The 26,247-nt window shown below is 38.8% G+C and overlaps 1 protein-coding gene across 2 annotated transcripts; it reads left to right on the top strand.

The window, feature by feature from the left end:
• The first annotated feature begins 375 nt into the window (after positions 1 to 375).
• On the top strand, positions 376 to 25,937 carry LOC135493109 (sodium- and chloride-dependent glycine transporter 1-like). Of its 2 annotated transcripts, none has more exons than XM_064780033.1 (13): positions 376 to 528; positions 1,380 to 1,617; positions 1,921 to 2,052; positions 2,800 to 3,154; positions 3,419 to 3,551; positions 3,738 to 3,872; positions 14,698 to 14,801; positions 18,117 to 18,241; positions 19,262 to 19,374; positions 19,839 to 20,070; positions 20,315 to 20,415; positions 20,574 to 20,741; positions 20,894 to 25,937. In XM_064780033.1, exons 1-13 carry the CDS (start codon positions 490 to 492, stop codon positions 21,095 to 21,097), a joined length of 2,079 nt encoding a protein of 692 aa, XP_064636103.1. In that variant the 5' UTR covers positions 376 to 489; the 3' UTR covers positions 21,098 to 25,937. The 2 variants fall into 2 exon arrangements, with proteins under 2 accessions (XP_064636103.1, XP_064636102.1); XM_064780032.1 differs by lacking the exon at positions 19,262 to 19,374 and adding an exon at positions 19,099 to 19,211.
• Positions 25,938 to 26,247: the final 310 nt, after the last annotated feature.

The following is a 26,247-nucleotide window of genomic DNA, read 5'->3' as shown; positions in this document are numbered from 1 at the left end:
TAAGGCTCAAAGTTCATCAGAATGTTCGCCAGAAACAACTTCAATTCATGATATCAGAGAAACTACATTCTGATTGCACTAATAGCACACAAACTGGACAGTGAGACCACGCATAAAATCTCTTAAAGTAGTACTTTCCTATGCGATCTACGCTTATTGGTCAATTAGTGATGCGGAGCCGGAGGCAGATCCTAAATCCGTTTCTTTGTCAACCGACAGATGGCGAAAAAGTATTACCTCGCTTGCAGGGCGTTAACTTTTTTCGTTACACTACAATACACACACATCAATGTACGCATCCATCGTCCTTAAACCTCTTGGTTCGAGACTAAATAATGCATGCATGCATTCATTGTTAATCTCTGGCATCCTCTCATTACTCAGACATTAGACAAGAAATAACTGCCAGAAAAAGAACGAAAAATCCCACTTTTCATTCATTTGTCGTTTATATTTTTTCATCACCTGATCAGCAATTACTTCAGGAATATGACTGACGATATTTCATCGAAACAGGCTCTCTTTGAGGTGAGTTTAACGCATTTTATTTTGCACCTTTATTTTTTCCACCTTCCATGATAATTCCATGTGCGTCCGATTTGCAAAATCCATTGTCATTGTGAGTCATTCAATGCCACATCGCAGAAAACTTTATTTAGTATGATATCGGGTATCTAAAGGTTGAGTTTGAACGTTAAATTTGTCGTATTACATAATTCTTTACTGACTAGCCCAGAACTAGCCATTTTTTGACTCACTAATAAGTGACTGGTGAAAATCATCAAAAATAAAATTCAGGCAATCCCGTCCCGGTGTGGTGAATTCACAGAGTTACACTACAGTCAGGCTACAGTATGTAGTAGTCACAATCGGTTTCCTGACAAAAGGTTCATGATTCCATCTTTCTTGTCTTTGTTTATTATTGTCTTAAATGTCTTTTAAAGATGTTTGCGTTATATCTGGATATGACTTTTATTAGATTCACGAGTTCCCTGAATCATATTATTAAGCAAGGGTTGAGTCGAAAGGTACCGCCATTTTGGCTAGTACTTGAAATCATTTAAGCAATTAGAACTTCAAAACGTAGTGAATGCTCATTTAAAACCCACAGGGCTGTTTTCTGGATATCATAGAACAGACTCCAGCCCTTGGAATGAGCATTCACTACGTGTTGATAAAGTTCTAATTGCTTTTAGAATTTGAAGGTCAAGCCAAAATGGCGGTACCTACGGTCAATCCTTAAAACTGCAGTTTATAAATGCATGTTATATGTTATGATAATAAATGGATGGCCTGACTCGGCAAACCAACCTCTGGAAAGTAAGGTCACATGATTGAAAAAAGATTGATTTTTCAGCCAAAATTCTCTCCATTTACAGTGCCAAGGTATTGATATGCCGAACAAGCACAAGCACACTAGCTGTTTGAGTGGGTCAAGCAGTAGTACATCATCTGGGAGTTCAGATACCGTTAGTACTGATACAGAAAGTGGCGATGAGAACCATGCGCGAGGAAATTGGTCTGGGCGATTGGACTTCTTCCTGTCGTGCATTGGATATGCCGTTGGCTTGGGGAACATCTGGAGATTCCCTTACTTATGCTATAGAAATGGTGGAGGCAAGTCATTATTTTTTATTATTGTAATTCGATAATTTCAGGGGTGAATTATTGAATAAAGGAAATATGCCACTTTTAAAGTGCTGAGCAATTTCAAAGTTTTTGTTAGGCACTCGTGAATCACGTTGCAAGTCAACTCAAAGAAAACAGAAGACAAATGAATGAGTGTTTTTTTCTGCTGATAAGAGATATCTTCAACGGAAACTTTCTGGTGAATTTGGCAAAGAGTTGTCACTTCAGTTGAATTTGTTGCATAAGGCTCTAAGGTTTTGTTAAATTGTTATGTGCTTCTTTTCACTTCAGGTGCCTTTCTTGTCCCTTACTTGACATTCCTGTTCCTGTGTGGTATGCCATTGTTCTTCCTTGAAGTCTCCTTTGGCCAATTCTCTAGTCTAAGTCCAATCTCAGCTTGGAAAGTCAGCCCATTATTTAAAGGTAAGTTGGAAATGAACATAACTGGAGTGGGGATCTTGACCTTCCAATTGACCTGAACTGCAATTACAACAAAGCCAGGTTTTCAGTGTGAATCCCAGCTTGTGGCATTTTTCGTGCTCCTCATGTGATCAATTCTAAATATTTACTATGTTTACATTTGGTTCCGTAATTCATTGATTCAGCATATAATCACTCTAGTGTTATGCTATGTTATTGTAATCAAGCCACATTCCGTGTTATTATAATGATTATCTGGTTATGTAAATGGTAATTTGCCATCGATCTCGTTTAAATAGTGAGTTTTACAATGTAGCATTCTGGCGCATGGGACGAAAACAAACAGTTTTATTTCTGCCAAATTGATCTCTGTATAAATCAATCTAACAACATACTTTGATTCCACTTGTTGCGGAATAATGAAGTGGTGGAATGTTCATTCTTAAAGTGTGTCCCCCCTGGTTGTTTTGAACGGTCTGACACAGTGCCAACTACACAGGATTTACTGAAGTGAACAGCTATGTGAGCAATCACAAGGTTTCACACCCAGTGAAGTGGCTTGGCAGTGATAAATTTCTATATCAGTTTCCGTGGCAACGCTTTGACTGAGAAGTTTGTCATGAATAGGAACCGAGCTGAAAAGCAGAAAAATATGATGCCAGCATATTGCATTTCAAAGCATTGATGTATAATTGTGTTCTCCCCTATTGCCTAGACTTACTATAATTTCCTTTTTTCCACCTATTCTAGGCATAGGTTATGGCATGGTCCTGGTGTCTGGCGTCGTTTGTATCTACTACAACATTATAATAGCATGGACGCTGTATTTCCTCTACAAGTCCTTTACCTCAGTGCTGCCCTGGAGCACGTGTGATAACGAATGGAACACGCCCAGGTGTATCGTGCGAAATCGCAACGACTCGTTACTGGTAAACGACTCATTACTGATAAACGAGACAGATGAAACATGGAACACCACCTATACACCCAATGTGATGAATATGGTAAACGGGACACTTGGCAACTCAACCAATTTGACTGCGACTGTTGCTTCAGTGGTTGGAAACATCACAAACAGAACAACGCCAAGTGAAGAATTTTGGCAGTGAGTGAAGTTTAAAGTCACAGTTTTTCCTGAAATCTATTGATTAATTTGTTTTATTGTTGTCTAATTGATCCTGAGCATCACCAGCTTGAAGATGTTACATCGAAGTCATGAATAGTTATTTCGTTAGCAGAGAAAATTAAAAATCTTAAGTATTTCCCTTTTTTCATACTTGGCCGTTAAAGAAGGTTGCTGACACGTCTGTCTATTTGGTTGTGTAAGGATCTGGTTGTAACTGGTTAAAACATTTTGCTATCTTTGCAGACACCATGTTCTACAGATCACTGATGGAATTGAAGACATGGGTAAGATCCGCTGGGAGCTGTTGGTCTGCCTGGGCATTGCTTGGATCTGTGTGTTCCTCTGCCTCTTCAAGGGAATCAAGTCATCTGGAAAAGTAAGTACAGATATTATAATTTGTATAGTTATAGTTATGTTATTCACCCCTTAGTCATTGCTGGAACTGTCGATTCTTGGAAATAAAAAACTACAAACAAAAAAAGTTAGATGCTTTTTGCCATAATATAAGATTATTATAAATGTTGATACTCGTGTAATGATTTTTCATCCCTCTCTTTTGTAGGTTGTGTATGTGACTGCCACCTTCCCCTACTTGGTGCTGATCATTCTCCTTGTGCGTGGTGTCACCCTGCCGGGTGCCATCGATGGGATAAAGTACTACATTATCCCACAGTTTGACAAATTGCTAAGTTTCCAGGTAGGATTACCCTAATCTTTTAAATATCCTCGATTGAGTTACGCCATGACTCACATAATTTCTACTCAATGGTGCTACATACTAAAGTGTGATATGACTTTCTTTATGATGATGATGACCGCTCACATATTAAGTTTGTGATTGTACTCTTACTAGTAGTCGGGTGCTGAAATTTCAGTTCATACTAACCAAGAGTTTTTGGCTTGTAACATTTCATTTAAATCTTGATTTCAGTCTATTTCATATTAATACATCTTGACAGAAATGAATTTTTTATACTGGCATAACTGCTTTTGGTTAGCAAGATTGATTTTTCACTCATCTTTCAACATGTCTGTGTCTGTCTAAGCAAGCAACAATTTTGACTATGTAAGGAGAGGTCTGGTGGCAGCACATTTAAAAAAAACCTGAAGACTATTAAAGTAGCTGTAGACCTATTTGAAATAGCACTGGTTGCAACATGGTTCGTGCAAGGAAACTAAGACATAAAAAGCGTTGGCCCAGTGTAGTCACTGGCCCCTCCCTGTCATATCAATGAGTTCACATCTGCCTGATGAAGGGATGTCCACACCCACTGTCTCTGTTGTTGCTGTCAGGCCTCACCGTAAATTTGGGTTCCTTGTAGTAAACTTTAGATGTCAAATTGTAAGACCATTGGTTCTTTGCATGTGCATGTCTGACACAGAACAAAAGTATTAAACACTGCTTTTGAAGAAGTTATTTGTTTAAGCATTTTAGTACTTTATCGATTTGATTTACAGACAAGTCATTTCTGTTTGTTATGAAAGAAAACATAAAATACACGCAGTTTGATAACAATTGTTGACGCAAAGCTTTTGAAATCTTACCAAAAAATCTTTTCAATTACAGTATTTTTCTTAATTTCGATATGAATTACGATATGAATTACGGCAGCAGTGTGTACACTGCTGATTACTGGCATAAGATATTGTAGGACAGATTTACATAGGAGTAGTTGCGCATGCACTTTGCCAATTGGGTCAAAATATCTATTCTTAATCTTAATCCATGTAGATGTGAGTCTTGTGACAGATGGAAAGCAGTCGTCGGAATCATTAGAAAGCAACCCCCCCCCCCCTAAAGTATTTCTTTGATCATGGGAGGCCTTAATTGTGATGATAGATTTTACCATGTTTGGGTGTACCAAATTCTGATATTGGTTGTCATACAAGTAATTTCCTCAGGCAGTCACAGTTAAAAGTTTTGCTGCTCTGCTTGCTTTGATGATAATGGACTGTGCTGTGCTGGAACCCTAACCCCCCTGTTTCACAAATCTAGTATGTGGCATCAGGTTTTCTTGTTCATTCTAAGAATACTAGAAGTGTGTAGAACTGCTTACTCAAAACCCTACAGGTAGACTAACCTCTCAAACGTGAATCCATCCAAGAAGAGCATGTTGTCATGACGATTGGACACAACTGGTTTTGTTTTGGTCAAAATCAATTTCCATTACAGTTACACATCCAGTATTCTTTCAGTTACTCGTGTACTAGCAATGGTTAGCTTCAAGACTTCAAAAATGTTCTTGAAATGTTGTCATGAAATCAGTTCTATTGCAAACTGAAACCTTATTTTAGACATAGTGGAATGTCTGGCATCATCATTGACTTGGAATGAATGACTTTGGGATAATTATGCCAAGTTAGTGAAATTTTGGTTTTCTATCAAATCTGATGATAATGAAAGAAGTCATTATAATAGCATACCTTCTTTCACTTTCTTTTGTCTTGAAAGCTTACCATCATGTTGATTCATTTTAAAATGGTGTAGAAGTGGCTTTGGTTGTCATGACGTCCTTGGCATGTTCCACCAAAAAAGGTAACATTCATTGGTAATTTTGATATGCTCCCCTAGAACTTTGCAAGAAAATGTTGCTGTTAGCTGTGCTTTGAACTTTGCCAAAGAGTAGCTGATGTATGTTCTAGTACTAGTAGAATTTTACTCTGACTAGTGAAAGTGAAATTCACTCTTGTTGCATGTGTTGATTACCAAGGTCAGAAAAAACATTGTTTTTGGAATTTTTGGACTTGAACCCAAATTTCTGTGTGATTCACTGTGTATCCCATCTAATGACAGCCAAGCCATTTCGTTTTTGATCTTGTAAAAAAAAATGACATTGACTAACCTTATCAGGCTGTAGTATGTCATGTTTTACCTCTCTTGCTTTCAGGCTGACTTGACGTAAGTTCTAGTCTATAATCATTTCTAAAAAAAGTAAAAATCAGCTAATTATTGAAAAAAGGCTTGTGAAAAAATAAAACCGAGTAAAAGATAATCTTAAAAAATAACGCCCCAGCCACTCATATAATGTCTAAAAGCGATCTTGCTGGTTAGCTTGAATTGCAATTTTGCATGTAAGATTCCACAAGATTAAAGAGCATTGTGTACAGTTGAAGGCTGGCCCCAACTTATAAAAATGCGGCTGACCACCAGGACCCCTATAAATCCCTTGAACGTGCTCATCTTCGTAATGTATCAGCCAATACCTTGTGGAAATGCAAATGACTGAGTCTAAGTTGTGGCACTACCCTCAAAGACATTCTTGGAAGTTGGATTGGGACTCATGGTTATTGCTTCCAACCTCTTGGTATGCTTATTGGTCCTTGTATCCATCCTACTACCCAAGGCTAACAAAAAATTGCCCCCCTTGACTCAAATAGTCAAATCTGTCGTCTACAAGAAATCGATAACTAGTTGGTTTCTGTCCAGTCTTAAGTTTTAACCAAGTCATCATATCCCCTTGAAAACTTCCCACTAGTCTCATTATGTCCTTTGCGAGCATGGCTACCATAGACATGATGCTCTCTCTTTGAATGTGTGGTCGGCTGTCCAATAAATTCAGGCGTGGTTGTTATATTTCTGTCCTCGGAAATCTTTCATACCTCATAAAACTCACCCTAGTTTAGCTCCTGTGCTCAAATTTTGCATGTCCGGGCATGGTGGAAGTTGATGTTGCATTCAGACTGCAATCTGACTCACTCCTTCCATAGATGATATCAAGGAAAATATACCGGTATTGCAGCAAGTGACAATGCCGATGGCAATTAATTTCTAGGAACCAAACTCCCCTTAACTTGCTAACCTATGTATCATTAAGCAAGTGCCTAAAATGAAGAAGCCATAGCCCCATTTTAAGAGTCATGGGATCTATCCCTAGTGACTTGGTCATAGACAGCTTGATTGAAAGTTTCATAATGATTTCTGACCCGTCACAGCAAAACGAGGTCCATGTCGCACAGAAGATGAGCCTAATCACATGACACCAGGAGAAATAGAAAGGAATTGTATTCTCGATTCCTCGAAATGAACAACCACAACCAGTCCGCTCAACCTGCCAACCTCAGAACGACATGTGCCGGGTTTTGCTGTGATGGGTCACATTTGATAACATATTGGATGCCTGGTGGTACTGGTCAAAGTTAATTTCGTTGTTGGTGTATTATAATGCACTATACTTACCTGTTTATTATTATATGATTGTCGCATTATGATGTCATGTATCCGCCAAATTCAGCTCTTCTTCGTTTCCTTTGCAGGTTGTGACAGAGCTTCGTTCACATGTACTCAATTAGCTCAGACATTCCTTTTTCACATTGGTCACTAGGCAAATTTATATAAATATTGTTGGATTGTGGATTTAGAGATCTTAACTTACTCTGTTACAGTTGTTCATTTATCATTACAATGCACTAATGGCTTTATAGTCAAACCAAAAAAAGACGTTTCCATTTGAATTGTTAACATTTTCGCGCATTCCAATACATTTTGTAGAAATATTTTTAAATCTAAAATCTTCACTTCTTATTTAACATATTCATCATAATTTTCTGTTACCCTACCCTACTTATTTAGTACCTTCAGAATAATTAGCCAGAATACCTGGTGTTATTGTACAGTTGGTTCATTCAGTGATAACCTTGAGATTGCTGACGAGCTTTGTATGAATTTTGTATGAACTGCTTCCCTTCCCAACAAAGAATCTAAAATTAAAACTTTAATCCTTCAACCATTTGGTTGAAAAGCATGCACTCCTAGAAAATTGGGCGCTTTGGTGAAATGATAGCCATGTGTATGGGGAACATATACAGTCTGTGTATAAGGTTGTGTAGCAAGCAACAACTAGAAAATTCCTGAACAAGCAGGATGTTAGTCATGACTGGCCTATTTCTGAGTTCACCTGAGAGCTTGGGGCTACTTAATTAAACCGAAGTAAAAAAAGTCAAATAATTTTCGTCTGATTGAGTCTGTCTCATAATGCTGTTGATGGATTTCTTGGCAACTAAAGCTTCACCAATGCCATGTGTACTTTTGTTTCATGGTCTCAAACCAACGATCAGTGGAACAAAAATATTTAGATTTGTGGTTGTAATAACACTTGCCAGTGCGCAGTGTTATGAACTATTGCCCAAAAAGTTATCGAACACCATCTCGAAGCTTGAAATTTACAATTTCTCTGTGATCACTGAGCTGATCAAGTTGTGACCCTTGATAGGATTAAGCCTACATGTAGCTTTGGAATTTTCAAGAAAAATAAGAGTATCAGCCTCCTTTGCACTTTGAAATATTCCTTACTTTTGCAATTGCATTGATTTTGATATTCAGTAAACAATTTTTTTATCAACAAATGATCTCTAAGTCTACTTCCAGGTTCTAGCTCACCATCAGATGTACTTATATTAAAGAAAATCTGTCTTAAGATATAAACCTTGCCCGCTGGCATTTGGTGTTTTATCCTACAAACCTAAAAAAAACAACGACCCACGATCGTGTGCACGATATTAACCAGGCATTCACGTACATTGTAATTTGCCCAAATCCCCCTGTGGCGCATGGGGGAAACACGAGTACAAGAATGCACAGAGACATTTTAAACATGTTTGTGACGTCAGTCCTGTTTCCATGGTGCGATCTGGATTAAGTTCTTATCGGGTATCACATTCTAGCCACTTGGTTTGATTATAGCATGCTGGGGGGCTATTTTCGACGTCACTTTAACCACCTATGTTAAACATACCATCAAAAGTAAAACAGGAAGATTTTATGGACAACATGCCACGTGTCAAGTGATGCACTTGAACATGCTTTAATATTACTGGAGTTCCCTGATTAGTTGAGAGATCCATGTCTCATTGTGTCAGTATATTTGCATCAAATAAGATATAATCGAGGCAGGAATGATTGAGGCCTTGGAGGAAATTGAGGGAAGTGGCCATTTCCATCTGTACCCAGAATTTCTATATTTAAGATAAAACACCAAATGATATCAGTGGGCAACATCAAGTCATTCATGTTTCAGTTGAAGCACAAAAGGTTTCAAGCCATATCCAGCAACTTCATGTATAAAAAATTTCTAAAATCAAACTGTCTAGAAACCCTCTGGCATTGGACAGCATCAAATTGATTAAAAATGATTTTTGAAGTTTTATTTTGCTGTTTTCCCAGGGTAATTTTTTTTCAAAGTGAAATTTTGTCAATACAGAATTCAAATGATATGTTGCCCAAAGAGGAACTAGACAATCTACTTTTAGTTGGAAGTTCGATATTTCGGTTTGACTACTCCAATTTCATGACTTTGTACAGCACTTCTCACCTTTTATCAGGTATGTGTGGGTGTGTGTGTTGATGTGATCAGAGATTCAAAGAGGGTTGATAAAGTAGGAGGAAGGGGACCTGAGTTAGTGTTTATCTAAAATATGTTTGGTCTGATTAGTGGAACTGTGCTGAAAATTGGGTGTGACCCCACTGGATTGTAAGTTTCATATTCTGTTGCCAAGGCTGTTTTGTTATATTCCCCCTGAGCTGGGGTTTAGGCAAGACCTTGTCTTCTATCGCCAATATTGTTCCAAGTGCTACAAAATAATTACAGTTGAATAATAGCAAAGAAAAACTCTAGAAAAACCTCTAGACATCAGGTGGGGAATCTTTAAGCAATGGAAGTTTTATAACGAGGAATTTGCAAGTGCTTATTCTTTCCTGGTTGTACTTTTCCTTACTGTGGCTTGTTTTCAAGAAGAAAAAAAGTTATCTTTGATTTTAAGAATCCCTCTGAGATATCTGGTGAGAAAATGTGTGTGGGTGTGATTACGTGTATGGTGTCGAATGTGGATGCCCCTTCTGCTCAACGCTAGCATTAGTTGACACAGCCTCATTTGGGGAGGGGTCCGCTCTTAAATATTGCTGAACATGATGAATGTATTACCTTGCACATTTAGGAAAACCCTATTTGGTATGGTCAACAATTCTTCAGTGCTCACCCTGGACGTACTGCTGCTTTAACTCAAGGACTCCTTCAGACAGAGATGTCCCCGTTGACACCATACACGTTTTGTGTGAGCTCCCCAAACCTCAAAGCGGATCCATGTGGCCCGTGCATGCCTCTGATGAAAGGACATGAAACATTGGACCATACAACAATCAATTATGTTCATATACTGATTATCTTTGCATTTTTTCAGGTCTCGGCTGTCAGTCCATTTTTTGACGGCAGTCCATGTGTAAAAAAGTGCTATACAATGTTGTGAAAACTGTGTAGAAAACAAAAATAAGTAATATCAAAATTTTTGTCCAAATTCATATAAAAATCTTATCAAATGGCTTGAGATTTTTCAAATCCCTTAAAGAGTTCTCAGCAATGTCACTTTCTTTTTAAATATTTGAGACTTCAAACCATTTTTGGTTGCATAAATGTGATAAAGGAGTGTCTTTGCTATTTTCTCAGACGGTGACCAAACCTTTTCGGCTGAGCGTCTCCAGGTGATCGGGAAGACTATTGCCACCTGCCTCCCAGGTTATATGAAGACGGGCCACTGTTACCTGCCTGTTCAGTATGATATATTTTCCATGTTCACTTTTCAGCTATCTTACTTGACATTGGCCCCAGGGCGTACCAAAACGACTCCTCCAATTAGAAACTTATTTTCACACAGTTTTTTCAGAACTTTTGAAGTTTGATGTGAAAATGTTACTGATGTGCTGTGACAAAATGTCATCAGAATTATGTTCGTGACATTCTTTGGGCATCATGGGATTGGTATTGCTGTGTCTATAGTTGGTCTGTCTTTGGGTCAATATTTACCCATTCCTCAAGCATTTATCAGGTCATGAATTTGACCAGTAAAAAGATACCTGACAAGACTTGGAATCTCCAGTAGAATGACAAAAACCCAGTATCACTATTTTTAGTCAATCCAATACACTGACAATGCAGAGTATGCTATGGACAGGAAGGGCAAGTCAAAGTGTCCTCATTTGGTATGCCATGTCTGGCCTCATGAGACGAGAATCGTTCAACTGTCTGAAAAAGTGCAACTAAGCAGTTTAGATGACCATAGAAACAGCCCAACAATAACCGTCTTTTATTCTTTTCAATATCAGAACCTGTAGCCTTGGGCACTCCTGTTATGTTAATAGAATGTGGGTTTTTGTTCGTCTTGTTGGACAAGAATGTGTTTCCTGATAGTTTGGAATAAGGCCATTCAGAATCGTGTGTTCTTAGAACCATGCATGCAGCATCTGCATGGTCTATTAAGGATATGCCCTTGACCTCATTTATCATGAATGCATGAGCAAATGTTGATGATGACGTCAATTGTCAATGTGAGAGATGCTGATGAGCTCTTTCTCAGAACAAGATGAGAACTGCGTACCCGTCTATGGTTCTTGTTGAATTTATTATCGGGTTGACGACATGTAGCTCCCTCAAGGAAATATTCCTGAAATTACTTTGTGCTTGATTTGGGATGGGTTTGGTGTTGAACAAGAATTTGTGGCGATGATTATGATGGCTTATAGTTACATCAAAATGATTGTATTTGGAGGAAAGTTAGGTTATGCCTGTGGGGCCAATGTGAAGTTGCTTATTCTTAACATTGTATAGGCTACCTATACAATGAGGCTCTGGCTTTATGCTGAGGAAAGAACAGAACTGGACAGCTATGAAAGTATATCACCAAAAAAATATTCGGCTGTTGAAATAGACGAATCTTCTTTGTTTTTCCCCATCACTTCACAGTTGATTATCAAAGACTGAATGTGTTGAATGATGTGTGTGGATTCTGAGTGGGTGCTTTGATAATTTCTGTGAAGTCCAAATTTGTTTCTGGTTTTTCGATTTGCAGTACTAGTTAGTACTAACTTGAAATTTCAACTATTTCATATTTGATTCCCATGGCAATGCCTTTTGAACCGATTTCTAAGTTTGAAATCATGGTTGAAAGATGGTACTTCAACATGTTAAAAAAAGTTTCCTGGATTTGGTATTAACTGTCCATAAATTGTTCAGTTCTCTGGGGATGGATTTGGTGATGTGGTCGAACAGCTGGGGGTTGGCTTTTGTTACAAATGCAGTCTACTACAACGTGTACAACATTGCTTTTCTGCTATGTGAAGATGGGAAATCAGGTGCAGTGCCAAGTGTATAATACATCATGTTGTGAAGAAATATGCTCTTAGTACGTTTTAGAATCATAAAAATCTGATTGACATGGTATTCAGGCATGAAATTGCTCAGTTATACCAACTTGGCTCTACTAACAACACCATAGGTTCAACCATGTTTTTTCACAGCTTCCAAATTCCATGAAGTAATGGTTGGGTTATATTGTGTGTATTTTGGAGTTCGGCTATGAAGTTGGAACAGAGATTGTTTAATGTGTGGTGGGTCGCATCCCTTCTGCATTTTGAAGTCTACTTGTTCTCTTTGTCAAATATCTCAAAGTGAAGGGATATCATCTGTTGTCTCCCTCTGGAAGCTTATCACCTGAAATGAGTTGGTGACCGTTTGGAAGTCTCCTGGTTACCTAGAAGTGGGCTATTCATGCTCCAAAATTTGGATAATTGAACAAACAGTACTTGAACTATCCCAATATATATTCAGCAGATGTGTGCGTTTAAAAAAGGCGCACCTGCATTTGGGGCACAGATGTTTGCATTCAACTGTTGATCTTGGCTGTGTCCTAGGCCATTTCTATTAGTATATATCACTCTTCTTGTAAGTTGATTCTCTGTTATTGGCCAATTAAAAGTACCTATGATACCTTCCTTATGATACTGCACAGGCCTAGGCAAGGGCCTCTAAAGTGTTGGAAGTCAAGTGCTTCAATATTATCACAATCTTAAATTATTTATACTTGGTGAAGAAGAGCATGATATTTATGCATGAGCAAAATTCTGGTCTGAAAAGAAATGTAGAAATGCTCTTGGCATTGCACCACAGAAGAATTTTTTGAAACTTTTCTCTTTTGAAATTGAATCATCTCCCAACCCTCAGCTCATAAACTACTACTATCAGGTCGCATGGGGAAATCTGGATGTTGGGCACAACTCCACGGAGACTTCTTGTTGTTGTTATATTTTGTAAATAGCTCGCACAAGAAGAAAACACCAAACCATTGTAGCACTCTGGCCTGAACCATCAAATTTGAAATACCCTCCCCCCAATAGTTGAGGATGCACCTATGAGTGTTAAGGGCCAACTGAACGTTGTAAAATACATGTAGGTTTCCTAACAAAGCAGTTGGCCGGGATAGTCACAAACTAGAAGCCTTCTCTCTACCCCCAGCCTGCACGGCCACTAAATAGGCGCGGTTGGTAAAAATTTGGAAAATAGTTTCTTCCAACTTGCACGGCCACTAAAACAGGCGCAGTTGGTTGTATACTGAAAAATTTACATATTGACTATCCCTCTTTTGGAAATTGGATTCGACCAACTTGCATGGCCACTAAAAAAGGCGCAGTTGGTTTATACTTGGAAAATGGATTCTACCAACTTGCACGGCCACTAAAAAAGGCGCAGTTGGTGTTATCTTTGTATTTGTTTCTGGCTTAAATTATAAAAGATCACCCTCTGGTTCTCATTTTGATGGAGCGTCGGGGAAAACAGCTGATTAAAAAGTTTAAAATTTAAAATTACAAGCTTTAAATTACATTAAAAGTTTAAAATTACTTCGGGCAAACAAAGCCCTTGGGAGCAATGCTGTACATTGCACTGGGGTTTTCCTACTCTTTACTACCCCAATTATTTGCCAACCCATTAACTTACTTCTTTTCTGGTTAGCAATCAGGCCTTTCAATTGCATGGGTTTTACACCGTTGGGGGTGTAAATGACCCCCTTTTAGCATTTTCACACATGTTCCAATGGCAAAATAGGTTGAGAATTGCGAGGTCTAAAAGGTGTTCATGTAATTGGAAGGCCTGACAAGCCTGAAGTCCTTGCGGTGCACACCTCTAGAGGAATTGGCTCCTAGTTGCTTGCGCTTACTTGGGTTAACCTAAAATGCTGCATGGGGGAACTCGCGAACATTTCATCCTTTCTAACACGGTCCAAACGACCATTTTTGTAATTATGAGAATCATTTGGCTGCAATAATATTAAAAACGTGGTTTACGGTTTAAGTAGTCTGTAGATGTTCGTGTAGTGTCTGTTTATAATTCTAATGGTGCGGGGTTGAAAATCTGCTGTAGTGAAAAACTTAAATTTTCAAGGAATAAAAAAATTTTAAAGACAATTCCCAATGGAACTTACCATTTTACATGCATTAAGCAAGAGAAAAAGAACTCCACTTTCTGATTAACAGCTGTTCCGATAAAGATCATTTTCCGTCCATTATGAAATGAGAGCTTAGAAAACTTTCCCTCAAAAAACCCTTGGAAGTTATTGATTCCATGGACTTCAAATGACCATCAGGCCAGTTGCTCCTCTTGCTGCATATTCTCTACTAATGGTCACCGTGTTTTTGTGTTTTAGCTACTTTGTTGGACCCAAGCAAGTTGACTAATGCCTGTTTTCATGTTTCTCTTGTTCAGGTGTGGGGTGATGCGGCCATGCAGATCTTCTACTCCATCGGAGCAGCGTGGGGAGCCCTGATCACCATGTCAAGTTATAACAAGTTCCGCAACAACTGTTACAGGTGAGACATTTTTAAAAACATCAAGGATAGCGATCCTTTCACTGCTGACGTTTAGGAGGACTGCCAAGGAGTTAAGTACACAATGTACCAAGGTCTTGTAATATGCTCTGTTACATGTATGTCCTTCTGCTCCCTGAACCAGATGAGAGTTGGGTTTGATAGAAAAGATTACATTATCACATCCTTGGACATCAGCAAGCTTCTTGACTAATAAGTTAAGTTGAAAACACATTGACGAACCTTTGACATGGGTGTCCGATGTCTTCACTAAATGAATCCCCAGAATTCCCGACCATAAAAATACATTGATATCAGATAATGGAAAAATAAACCTTCAGACAATTCTTTTTGAAGGCTATTTTAAATCTGTCGAACCCCCCTCCAATTGTTAAATTCAAATGATTCATCGGAATTACGCAATTTCTTGTTGACCTTTACACATTCTGTCTGAATAGTTTCTATCGCCTGCAACCGCATTGATTTTGCCGAGTCAGCCGTTCTAAAGCATTGCCGCTGACGACATGATAATACGCCTTGATAAAGAAATAAGAACGGTTCTTGGGTTGCTATGGAAACTGCTCCATCTGATACGTGTGGGTTCTGAGTTGAATGCGTATATTCATGGCAAGAAGATTAAGGGATCGGCTGTGTAAATGGCGGCATCTGGTAGTTCTTCTACATTGGCAAGGCGTGAGGTAGTCATGAATTGCGTGTAATTTTGAGTTAAGGTTTAAGCCTTACAACACTTGTGACCTTTCGAAATTGTTGGCACAGACAGACCGTATGTACTGACACATTTTAAAACAAGGTTCAATATCAAAGTGTCCAAAGTTTGTACAAAAACAACCATTTAAAATTGATGGGGTTAGTTAATGCAACAGAATGATTGTGGTCAATTGCAGTAGCGTAGACACCATTATTCAGTGAAAGTCTGCTTTCATGTTTGGGGCATACTGAAAATCTATTTCTCAATTAGAAATTTCACCTCAAGGCAGTGTATTCAGTTGCTGCATCTCCTTGATATGCAGGGTTGACATGGACCTAGAGAAGGACGTTCAAACAGAATGCAGGAGCTTCCTGTCTGTGACAGAGGCGCCTCCATTGTTAAATTCTCAAGAATAAAGCTGGCTACTCAACTCTGAACTGCGCAGTACCAATTCCTATTTTGGTTGAAGGGACTGCCTTTCCTTTCATTGTGAATAGCATTCTTAAGGGAAGAACAAAGTGGAACCTCCCTGCAGACACCTCTGTTAGCAGGACACACTCTCTATCAGGAGTTCCAAATGGGTAAATTGTACGCAAGTTGACCTCTGCAATAAGGACACGTCCTGATTAAGAACAGCATTCATTCCTGGCAGTGCTTAGAGGTTGTACTTATTACTGCTGTACAGTCTGAGGTATGTGTTGCCATGACCACCAAGCATTATTGATGTGCTTATGCTGTGGATCTATTGAATATCGTGTTAGCCGTGTTAGTCATACAGGTCTATTTTTAGGTGCAGCATTGCCGCCTGATGTATGGAAAATTACCCTGAAATGTTCTAATGTGGCTGGCCAATAACTGGAACACGTGGCCATGTGTTCCGGTTCTTGGGTTATTGGGTGTGATAATGAAATTTTGTTAATGGGCATTTTAATCTAAAGACAGACATATCCTTAAAATATAGATATAGAAATATAGCTATATAGATGTATTAATCCAACAAATGTAATAGGTCGCAATACCCAAAAATGGCAAAAAATGTGGCAGACTGGAGTTAAACAGAATCTAAAAGCACTGTCGTTTTGGCATGAGTACATTTTACCTGGTAACAAGATTAACGATGTCTGTTTGTTTCGTGATACTTGATGTGATATGAGACCTGCCATGGAGAAAGGTTTATGAGGGCATTGACTTCCAAAATCGTGTGATTCCCCTTACCTTGGGCGAAATTTAGATGAAAATTATTTTCAGAGATTGATGGCATAGACCAAAGTTTTTTGATGATACCTTGATTGTTTTCCCAGGTGCAGGCAATGCAAAGTGGAGGTTTCTTTCCCATTGGCATGCCATTCGATTCTTTTGGCTATGTTATCTCTTGGGCAATAAAACAAATGAGTGACATCATGATAATTTCCTCCTCACCTTTGCTTTTTAGCTCACCTCTTAGCAGAGGTGAGCTTATCCCATACCGTGGCGTCCGTCGTCCGTCGTCGTCGTCGTCGTCGTCGTCGTCGTCCGTCGTCCGTTAGCAGGGCACGTTTCGTAACTGTTAGAGCTATTGAGTTGAAACTTAGTAGACATGTACCCTTATGTAATGACACCTTGGAGACCAAGTTTCGGTCCGATTCGTTTCATGGTTTGGCCACCAGGGGGCCAAACGTTAAAAGTGAAAATATGCAATATCTCCCTTAATAGTAGTCGGGAAATTTTGAAAAAAATATGGTAGGTACTTCTAGCAAAGGTGCATCATATATCCTCCGGGTTTTTGATTTGACCTCCTTTTCAAGGTCACAGAGGTCAAATGGTGTAAATTGGCCGTTAGGATGTAACGATGGCACGTTTCTAAACTGCAATGACTATTGATACCAAATTTGGTACACATTTACCCCTTAGTCAGGTGATCTCAGGGACCGAAGTTTGGTCCAATATGATTCACCACTTGACCACCAGGGGGCAAAATCCAAAAACCTTAAAAATGTGATTATTCCTTAACTTCTTGCCTGATTGCCACCAATTTGATATCATGGGTACATCTAACCACCATACAGTATATGTCACACAGGTTTTTAATTTGACCTTCTTGTCAAGGTCACAGAGGTCAAATGGCGTAAATTCGCTGTCAGGCCGTAACTATGGCACGTTTCTTAACTGCAATGACTATTGATCACAAATTAAGTACACATGTACCCCTTGGTCAGGTGATCTCAGGTACCGAAGTTTGGTGCGATCTGATTTGCCGTTTGGCCTCCAGGGAGGGGGCCAAATCCTAAATTCTTCAAAATGCCATTATTCCTAGTAATGACTTGCCCGATTGGCACCAATTTTATATCATAGGTACATCTAATTCTAACAACCATTCAATGTGTCACCCGGGTCTTCTTTGATTTGACCTACTTTTCAAGGTCACAGAGGTCGAATGTACTGTAAATTGGCCATTTTGGGGAAATTGTAATTGCTTGGACCTACATCAAACCTAACACTACGTGACACAATACCATGCTCTTTATCCATCTTTCCTCCACATGAGGTGAGCACAATGGCCCTGGCCATTTCATTTTGTTAGAAGGTCATCTTTCAGGGAGGTTCATATTCTTTTAATAATCTCTTTTCAGAGATGCGCTGATCGTGCCCTGCTTGAACTCCGGTACCAGCATCTTTGCTGGATTCGTCATCTTCTCCATCATCGGATTCATGGCTCACGAAACTGGACGAGACATAGAAGATGTCGTCACACAAGGTCAGTACAACATGACAGTCATGAAATAGAGATAATTGGTAACTAGGAATTCACACCTAAAAAAATAAAAAGCAGCAGGTGTTTTGTTATTCAACAGCCCCATGTCATCCGAGTGCAGGGGAGTACCACACCTGTTTCACTTATAAATCAATTTTATTGGGGTGATACATGTAACTGTGCATTTTCACATGATTTCTGCGGGATGTCAAGTAAACGGCATGTGCCTATCAATTGAGGCGTGATTTGTCACCAACTAATGTGTGAGACAAATTAGCTGTTATTTCTGACACTTGTGCATTGATTTCAAAATGGTGTGAAATGATTCTCTTCAACCATGTACACATGTCTTGTGTCGAACCTTGAACCGTATTCTATGAGAAGATAGAGAGAAGAGAAAAGACTTCTCTCTGTCATTCTTTATAGATGGCAGCACTGCATCGAGTTGCATCTCAATGATCAAATATTTTGCTCAAAAGTGCAGGTAGGGCCACCGTGGTAACCTACAAGTTCTTCTTAGAACATTAGATATGTCGTAATTCCTGGCAAATGAAATCATTTATTTGATGTACACCCATTGCATACCAAGTTCGTATGATGGTGGCATAAAATAAATATTTTGCTTTGTTTACCAACTTGATTTGAATAAATTTCGTAACACTATCAACCGGTTTACACTGACTTTGCATAATTTATGTCGTCTGCCACCTCAACTCTTGTTTTATGCATAGGTGATAAAAATTAGAGCACGCAGACTACTTTTTTAATCGAGAGAGTAATTTGAGTAATCAATTTATTCCTTTTTTTTGAATGATTTTTGAACAGATTTTTTGAAAATGAATGTATACTTCTACTTGTAGGGCCGGGGCTGATCTTCGTGGTGTACCCAGCTGCCGTGGCTAGAATGCCCGTTGCACCCCTCTGGTCTGTTCTGTTCTTCCTCATGGTCTTCATGGTTGGCTTGGACAGTCAGGTATGCAGTCTCACTTTGAAAATTATATCAGTATATATTTCTGTTTCTAGGACCTGGTCTGATCTTCGTGGTTTACCCAGCTGCTGTGGCCAGGCTCCCAGTTGCACCAGTGTGGTCTATTCTATTCTTCGTGATGGTCTTCATGGTTGGCTTGGACACTCAGGTTCGGAGATGTGCTATGTCTTTTTTGCATTTGTTGTTGTCATGTGCTGTGAACAGGTCTTTGTTAATATTTTGTTTCCCATTTCAGTGTATTGAAGTTCTACGGAGGGTTTTGAAATATATTGTATACTCCTTAAATTGGGTTCATGGCATTACCTGAGCTCTGGTAGATTGCCGGGGGGAGGGGGGGGCACATTCAACCCTACCTCTGAGACCTCCTTGGTATTTCTCTTGTAATAATTTTGTGTTGGATCTCTTATCTGTAAATAACTCTACTTGGTAATAATTGGGAAATCTTGCGAGAGGGGAACAGAAAGTTTTTTTTAAGTTCTTTCCTCCAGATTCTACTTTTCTCTTAGGACTGATTCAAAATATATGTTTGAGACCATGTTAAGTAATTTTCCCTGAATTCTGAGGAAGACTTCCAAATTTTTAATCAGAATGTGGAATGTCTCTTCATTGCAGTTTGGTATGTTTGAGACCATGACCAGTGCCATCATTGACGCCTTCCCTCACCTCCTCAAGAAAAAGAAAGCCCTCATCGTTGCGATGCTGTGTGCTTTGGAGATGCTGCTTGGGATACCTTGCATCTTCCAGGGCGGGATCTACGTCCTCCAAATCATGGACTGGTACAGCTCCACGTTTTCACTAATGATCATCTCGTTCACTGAACTGATCGCAATCTGTTATGTTTATGGTGAGTAGATCTGATGAGTTTCATACAGTGAAGCATAACACGATTCTGTACAAAACCCACCATTATTTCCCCAACTCTAAATTTTAGTGAAGTTAGCCCTTTTGGATTTCATATACCACTATAGCAGCCTGCGAACCACTTTAAACCTCTGTTGCCTGCAATTTAAATTGCAAAGTATCTGTTCCTGCAGACATTCAGAAAAGTGTTCCAACATATTTTCATCCATCTTGTTCATGTTTTTTAGGAGTTAATCAGTTTTACAAGGATATCTCCCTGATGATAGGATACCAGCCTTGTATCTGGTGGAAGATCGTCTGGTGTGGAATTACACCATGCATCATTGTGGTAAGTCTTTGTTACAATTCTGTTGAGGCTTGTGGGCATTGCTGTGATGAATTAGGTCACCATTGATCGATTTCACCATTACCTATAGTATTAAGCTTGATGCTAGTGCAACTTCACCAAAATAACTTAACTCTGAACACGTGTCCTCCCCTTTTCAGTTCGTGTTCCTGTTCAGCATAGTGCAGCATGTACCAGTGAGCTACGGTGAATATGCATATCCACAGTGGGCAGTTGGATGTGGATGGATGTTGGCCCTTGTTTCAATGGTGCCATTACCGATCAGCATGGTGTTCGAATTCCTCAGAACGCCAGGAACATTTATCGAGGTAAGGCTAGGAGTTGGCATGAAATTTATGGAATTCTTTGGGAATCAGAAAGTAATTCACATCATTTCAGAACACACGTCATGTTATTGTGTAACTATTTGTCATCCTTGCATTGATTTTGAAACATCAATTTTTACTAATTCTGTTTCCAGAGAGCAAAGATACTGATAAAACCAGAACCAGAATGGGGCCCAGCCCTGACAGAGCACAGGGAGCAATACATTGCAAATCTTCCATCTGATCTGAAAAACAGAATCCGTCTGAATATCTCTACAGAGGAATCATCAAATTCAAAGGAAAAGCAACCGTTCATTCGCACGATTGATTTAGATCTGAACGTTTCAACGCAAGTGTGAGGTACTCAGCATTTTCCCTGGCATCTGATCTGAATTACGATCTTGTTGCTATGGCAAAGACAATTACAGATCAGGCGTTTTCTCATTCGAAGGGTTGTAGATTTTCTGTGAAACTATTCATCAATTGGAAGTTTGAGTTTTCCTTCCGCCTGAATATCGGTTGCTTGTCGAATTCGAAGCAAGAAGATTTATGCGATGCCGGGGAATAGTTTTCCCAAGTGTTCGGCCAACAAGCTGCAGAACAAGACATTGTAAACATGTGTTGATATTTCCACCATTGTGTGGGCTGATAACTTAAACCCAATAAACAGGAATTGATAGTGTATACAGGTCCTGCAATCCCGGTGGACTACTTGTGCTTGAGTTCTGGAGGACCTGGTCAAGTGATTTTTGAAAACCTACCGAGAAAGGAAAATCTCTTAACGAACATTGGCTTGTTGTTTCAAGTAAATATCCACCTCTCAGTAAGACTCCGAATATCTTTCTTGAGTTGTTACTGCTTAGCATCAATACTGAAGCTTCCGTGAAATTCTCATCAGTGAATTCCCAATGCATTGACTTGGTTGAATGTCCTTTTTGTCTGTGGGTGTCAAAAAGACTGGTCCACACTCGGGGTGACTTTTGAGAACATGAGGGGAAAAATTAAGGGTCCTTCAGATTCCCAAGTTTTGCACTAAATGATGGTTTTCACTCATGGTTATTTGATGGGTGGTGGTCAGCTACCATTGCAGGTTCTGACCTCAAAGATAATTACATCAGAAACATGAATCAATTTTAAAGTCAATAGTTGGCCTTTTTTGCAAGTTGGAAATAATTGAAGTCTTGGTATCCAAGATGAATTGAGTGCTTGATTGAACCTTTGAATAAACTTTTTGTACTGTTTGTGTTGTTGTGTTAAAAAATACATTGTGAATTATATGGGACATTTCACCAAGGGGAATAACTTTGGATTGTGGTTGGACTTGTATCCAGTGGAGATTTCAACCAAGCACTCTTAGGATTTCAAATCCAAATTAAGTCCACAAATGAATTGACCTTATATATCGATTTGAAAAGTCTTGGTATCCAAGACGACTGGTCGCTTTTGCGTAAAAATAGATTAATTGGTACAGTGTAGTAATGTTGTGTTGAAACGTGTTTGTGAATATTTTGGTGACTTCCTCGTTGGAAAGAGGTGTGATGAAGGATGCAAGGCTCAAGATGGTTTTGGAGAAATATTTGTACATTGTGCTTGTGCGGTATGGAGGGGCTGCTGGTTATTTCATTGCTCGAGGTTACAGGAAGTGAATTGACAGAAGCTGCATTGTATTGGAAGCTTTCTTCTTGTGCAATTGCTTCTTCATATTCAACTGAACAACTTGATGATATTATTACTGTGTGTTGAAAATGTGCATTATAACAACTTGTGGCACACACATGGTTATGTGCTCTAAAACGCAATCTCACTTTCATGGCTGTTAAGGGTTAACCTGAGCACGTCATGTCTTATTCTTAAATGCAATCTCTCCATGGTTACTCTGATGATCGATCACTGATACTGTCGGAGGTATTTTATATTTATATTCTAAACAGTCTCATTATGATGTCTGACTTGATATCGAATTGTATTGTACATAGTAATGAATGTAATAATGCTACATCAATGCAATACATGTATGAGAAACAACATGTAGACCTACATTACTCATACATCATATAAAGGTGGAGTAAAGGACCCCTGACTCCATCTGTTCAGCGAACATTACCCCTCCCACTCATCCTCGCAATGGTTCACTTACAATTCATCCCACTTAAGGAATGTCCTTTAATTTCTTCAACCCAAACTCACATGACCTATTAACGGGTGCTACACTACAGGGTGTATCATTAAAAATGAATTGTAAGTTTCATCAGTTTGGTATTCAATCGGTATTTATATTCTGACCCAAGTTCTCTAGAATTTGTGTTGTCAGATAAGAAGAGTTGGTGCTTAATCAATCAGAATTTGTCAACAATCAGTTCGAGCAAACTTTTAAACACTGCTGTGGTGGGACCTCATTGAGTTTCGTTAGAACTCTTTGAGTAGACAATATTACGAGCTCTCATACTTATTTGAAAATGAGTAAGTGGGACACATCTATTTCGTCAATTGGAGCACTGAGAACTAGATCCCCACAAGTCCTTCTTAAGACTCACTCACTTGTGCAGTTCTAGTTCTCCATGCTCCAGTTGATGAATAAATTATGTGTTTATATGACAGAATCAGTGTTCTTGCCATAATATGGGAACACCATTTATGGCAATGACATATTGACTCCTACATTTTGCCCAATCGTGACTCCCGTTTAATCCATGTACAAAATCCTGTCGTAGGGGATATTGGTGACCTTGAAGTGAATCAAATCCACTGATCTCACTGTTGTCTTTGTTGTGTTTTTATATGTCTTTGCATTTATATTTCATCACTGTATTGGCTTGAATATCGTTCTGGAAGCAGACGTATATTGAAAATGAATATGTAAGGAATTTTAATTTGGAGTTGTGCAAACATGGGGGAAAATAAATTCTGGGTTGAAAATTTGTCGAGGATTCGTACAGGGAGTGGGTGCTCTGATGACCTGTTATGTTAATAGGTTTGCACAATTCAAAAAAATGTATTTGTTTCCCGTTTATTTAGGATAGATGACCATGACGGTTTGCCAGTTGTTTTTTTTGTATTGTGACATTATCAAAATGCAGAGTATAAATGCACATACATGTATAATGCATTGCTTCACGATCAGTTTGGGGCAGGCTAGAAATAATAACTCTCATTTTTGAGGGGAAATGGACTGTCTTTTTATACAAGTAATAACTTCCCACGTGTCACAATTTTTTTTGCATTTAATGCAATTGGTCAGCCGTAGAAATAAAATTGGTTCTGTCTCTGATGGGACTTTCAGTATTTTTAGGATTTGTGATTTGAAAGGTGTTGAATTATGAAAGTATTGGGGTAAACTTAAAAAAAATAATTTGTTTCAGCAAAGATTCTGGCTCGAGTATTTTTGAACCAACAATGTGTGTAAATTACTCAAGACTTTAGGCAAACTTTATAAGTATAGTTGACAAAAAAACTTTCATGTCATTCCCCTGACAATACTCATTTCCCCATCAAGAGGCAGGATCACCAAAAATATTCAAAAAATTAGAAATAAATTGTTCCAGTTGTCCTCGGCATTATTTCTGAGCGATGCACAATTACCATAAAATTGCTCTGCGAATTATAATATCTTGTAGAAGTAATAATTGTGATTTAATCAATCCTATGGATTGCATGTGCATACTGATGTTTGTCTTTATCTTGTGACGATTCGCAATTATCAAAATGTTTGTCGAAATCTATATTCATCCTAGCTTGAATGACGAGTCTGTTGTGCTCACTGCTGTAGATAGTGTGGGTGGCATTAGTCCTAGTTGGGATGGAATCATTACAAATCCTATGGATTCGGTGCTCAGTCATAGGAGTCATCTCTGCTCGTATGTCAACAGTTCAACAGCTTTGTATTGGTGTATTTAACACCATGCGATGCAGTATGAATAGCTCTCCTATTCTACCTAGAAATAAAATACAACGTGCATTTAAAGCGTATGACCCAATCATCTATAAGCAGTAACTCCATGACTGAATTATCTTAGTCTTGTACTCTGCATAATGAGAGAAGAGCCTCTATTTTAGACCTTTATATGGTTTTAGTCCAGGAATTGTACTTCAAACTTCATGACGTCATTGCAATTTGTGTCTTCAAGAATCCTCTCGTTATTTATTAAAAATAGCCCTATGTTGTTATCAAGGGACAGAAAAATTCAATATGCCCAAGAAAAGGGCCATATTTTCTCTTTATTACATGAGCACTGTGAATTTCCAACAGGCCACTGCAGATAAATCCACAATTTGCAAAGTTTGTTGCGCCATTTAAATTGACATGATGGAAGTCTCACTTCCATTCATTCAGAAAAGCTACCAGGGATCACCACAATTTCATCATTGAAAGTGGTCAATGATGTTGTTGGTGAAGCCCTTTGAAAAAAAACCAAGGCTCTTTGTGCAAAACCCCAGATGTGCGAAAAACTGTGGAACTTGAATATTGTCTTTCAAATAATGAGTGTTTTGCCTTTAGTTATTACGCATTTATACCTTGTATTCCAGTATTTATTGCTTGATAATCAATTTTGTGAGCTTTCCATCTGCAGACCTTTTTTTGAAAATATTTATTTTTGAATAATGAGGAAGTGTATCGGCAGTCATGTGGCTAAAGGTGGCAGTTAAAGGACAGTGTTGATAGACAGTTCAGCATTAGTTGAGGGGCAGTGGTGCCGTTAGTTAAGGAACAGGATTAGACAGTGGTACAAGAGTATAGGTCGATGTCTCACTGTGCAGTTAACTGTAGATTTCATGAGGTCACAACAGGTTTCCTAACCCTCCACTGTTCTCGGACCAAAACAAAACTTTTGGAAAAGTGGAAATAATTATTACATGTTGTTACATCTGCTAGTATTCTAATTCATGAAAGTCATCATTAATTCCTCACATGCTAGTCGTGATGCATGTACATACTTCATTCCTGTTAGGTCCAGATTCAATACTACTAACCACTCTGATATCATGAGAATAGTTGACTTATCCAGACGCCTCCAGCTTGTTAGTTGAAAGGACAAATTTGGTCCAGTTGGACGTATCTTAGGTGGAAGGCTTGGTATATGGAAAAATCTGATGTGGCTATTCATTTTGGTTTGTAGTATGGCATTTGGAACGCAGTAGTGCCATGGATCGTCCTGTAATGGTTTTGTCATTGTTTTGTACAATAAATTAATTGTTTGCAAATTAGGCTTCTGTGTCTTCCTTGTGAAAGAACGACCCAATGATATACACCGTACTATCGTCCATTCATCATCTTGACCCTTAAGTTTTGGATCCACTCTGTCGACCAGGACGCGGTTAAACCAGGTTACTTACACAGTAACTCTGATGGTTCAGAATGCCATTCATGTGTAACTGGGACAGCACTCAAACTCTCCGACATCATATCTTACTTCCCCTGCCATTTCAGAAGAAAATCGCACACCGACTTTTGGCAGAACATATTGTTTTATTTCAACTGAAACTTAGAAGTTCAAAGGACTTTAACCGCAGT

Source organism: Lineus longissimus, chromosome 9 (genome assembly GCF_910592395.1).
Source record: "Lineus longissimus chromosome 9, tnLinLong1.2, whole genome shotgun sequence".
In the NCBI taxonomy this organism is placed as follows: Eukaryota; Metazoa; Nemertea; class Pilidiophora; order Heteronemertea; family Lineidae; genus Lineus; species Lineus longissimus.
Note: the sequence above shows the minus strand (reverse complement) of the source record. Positions and strands in the feature narration are given on the sequence as shown.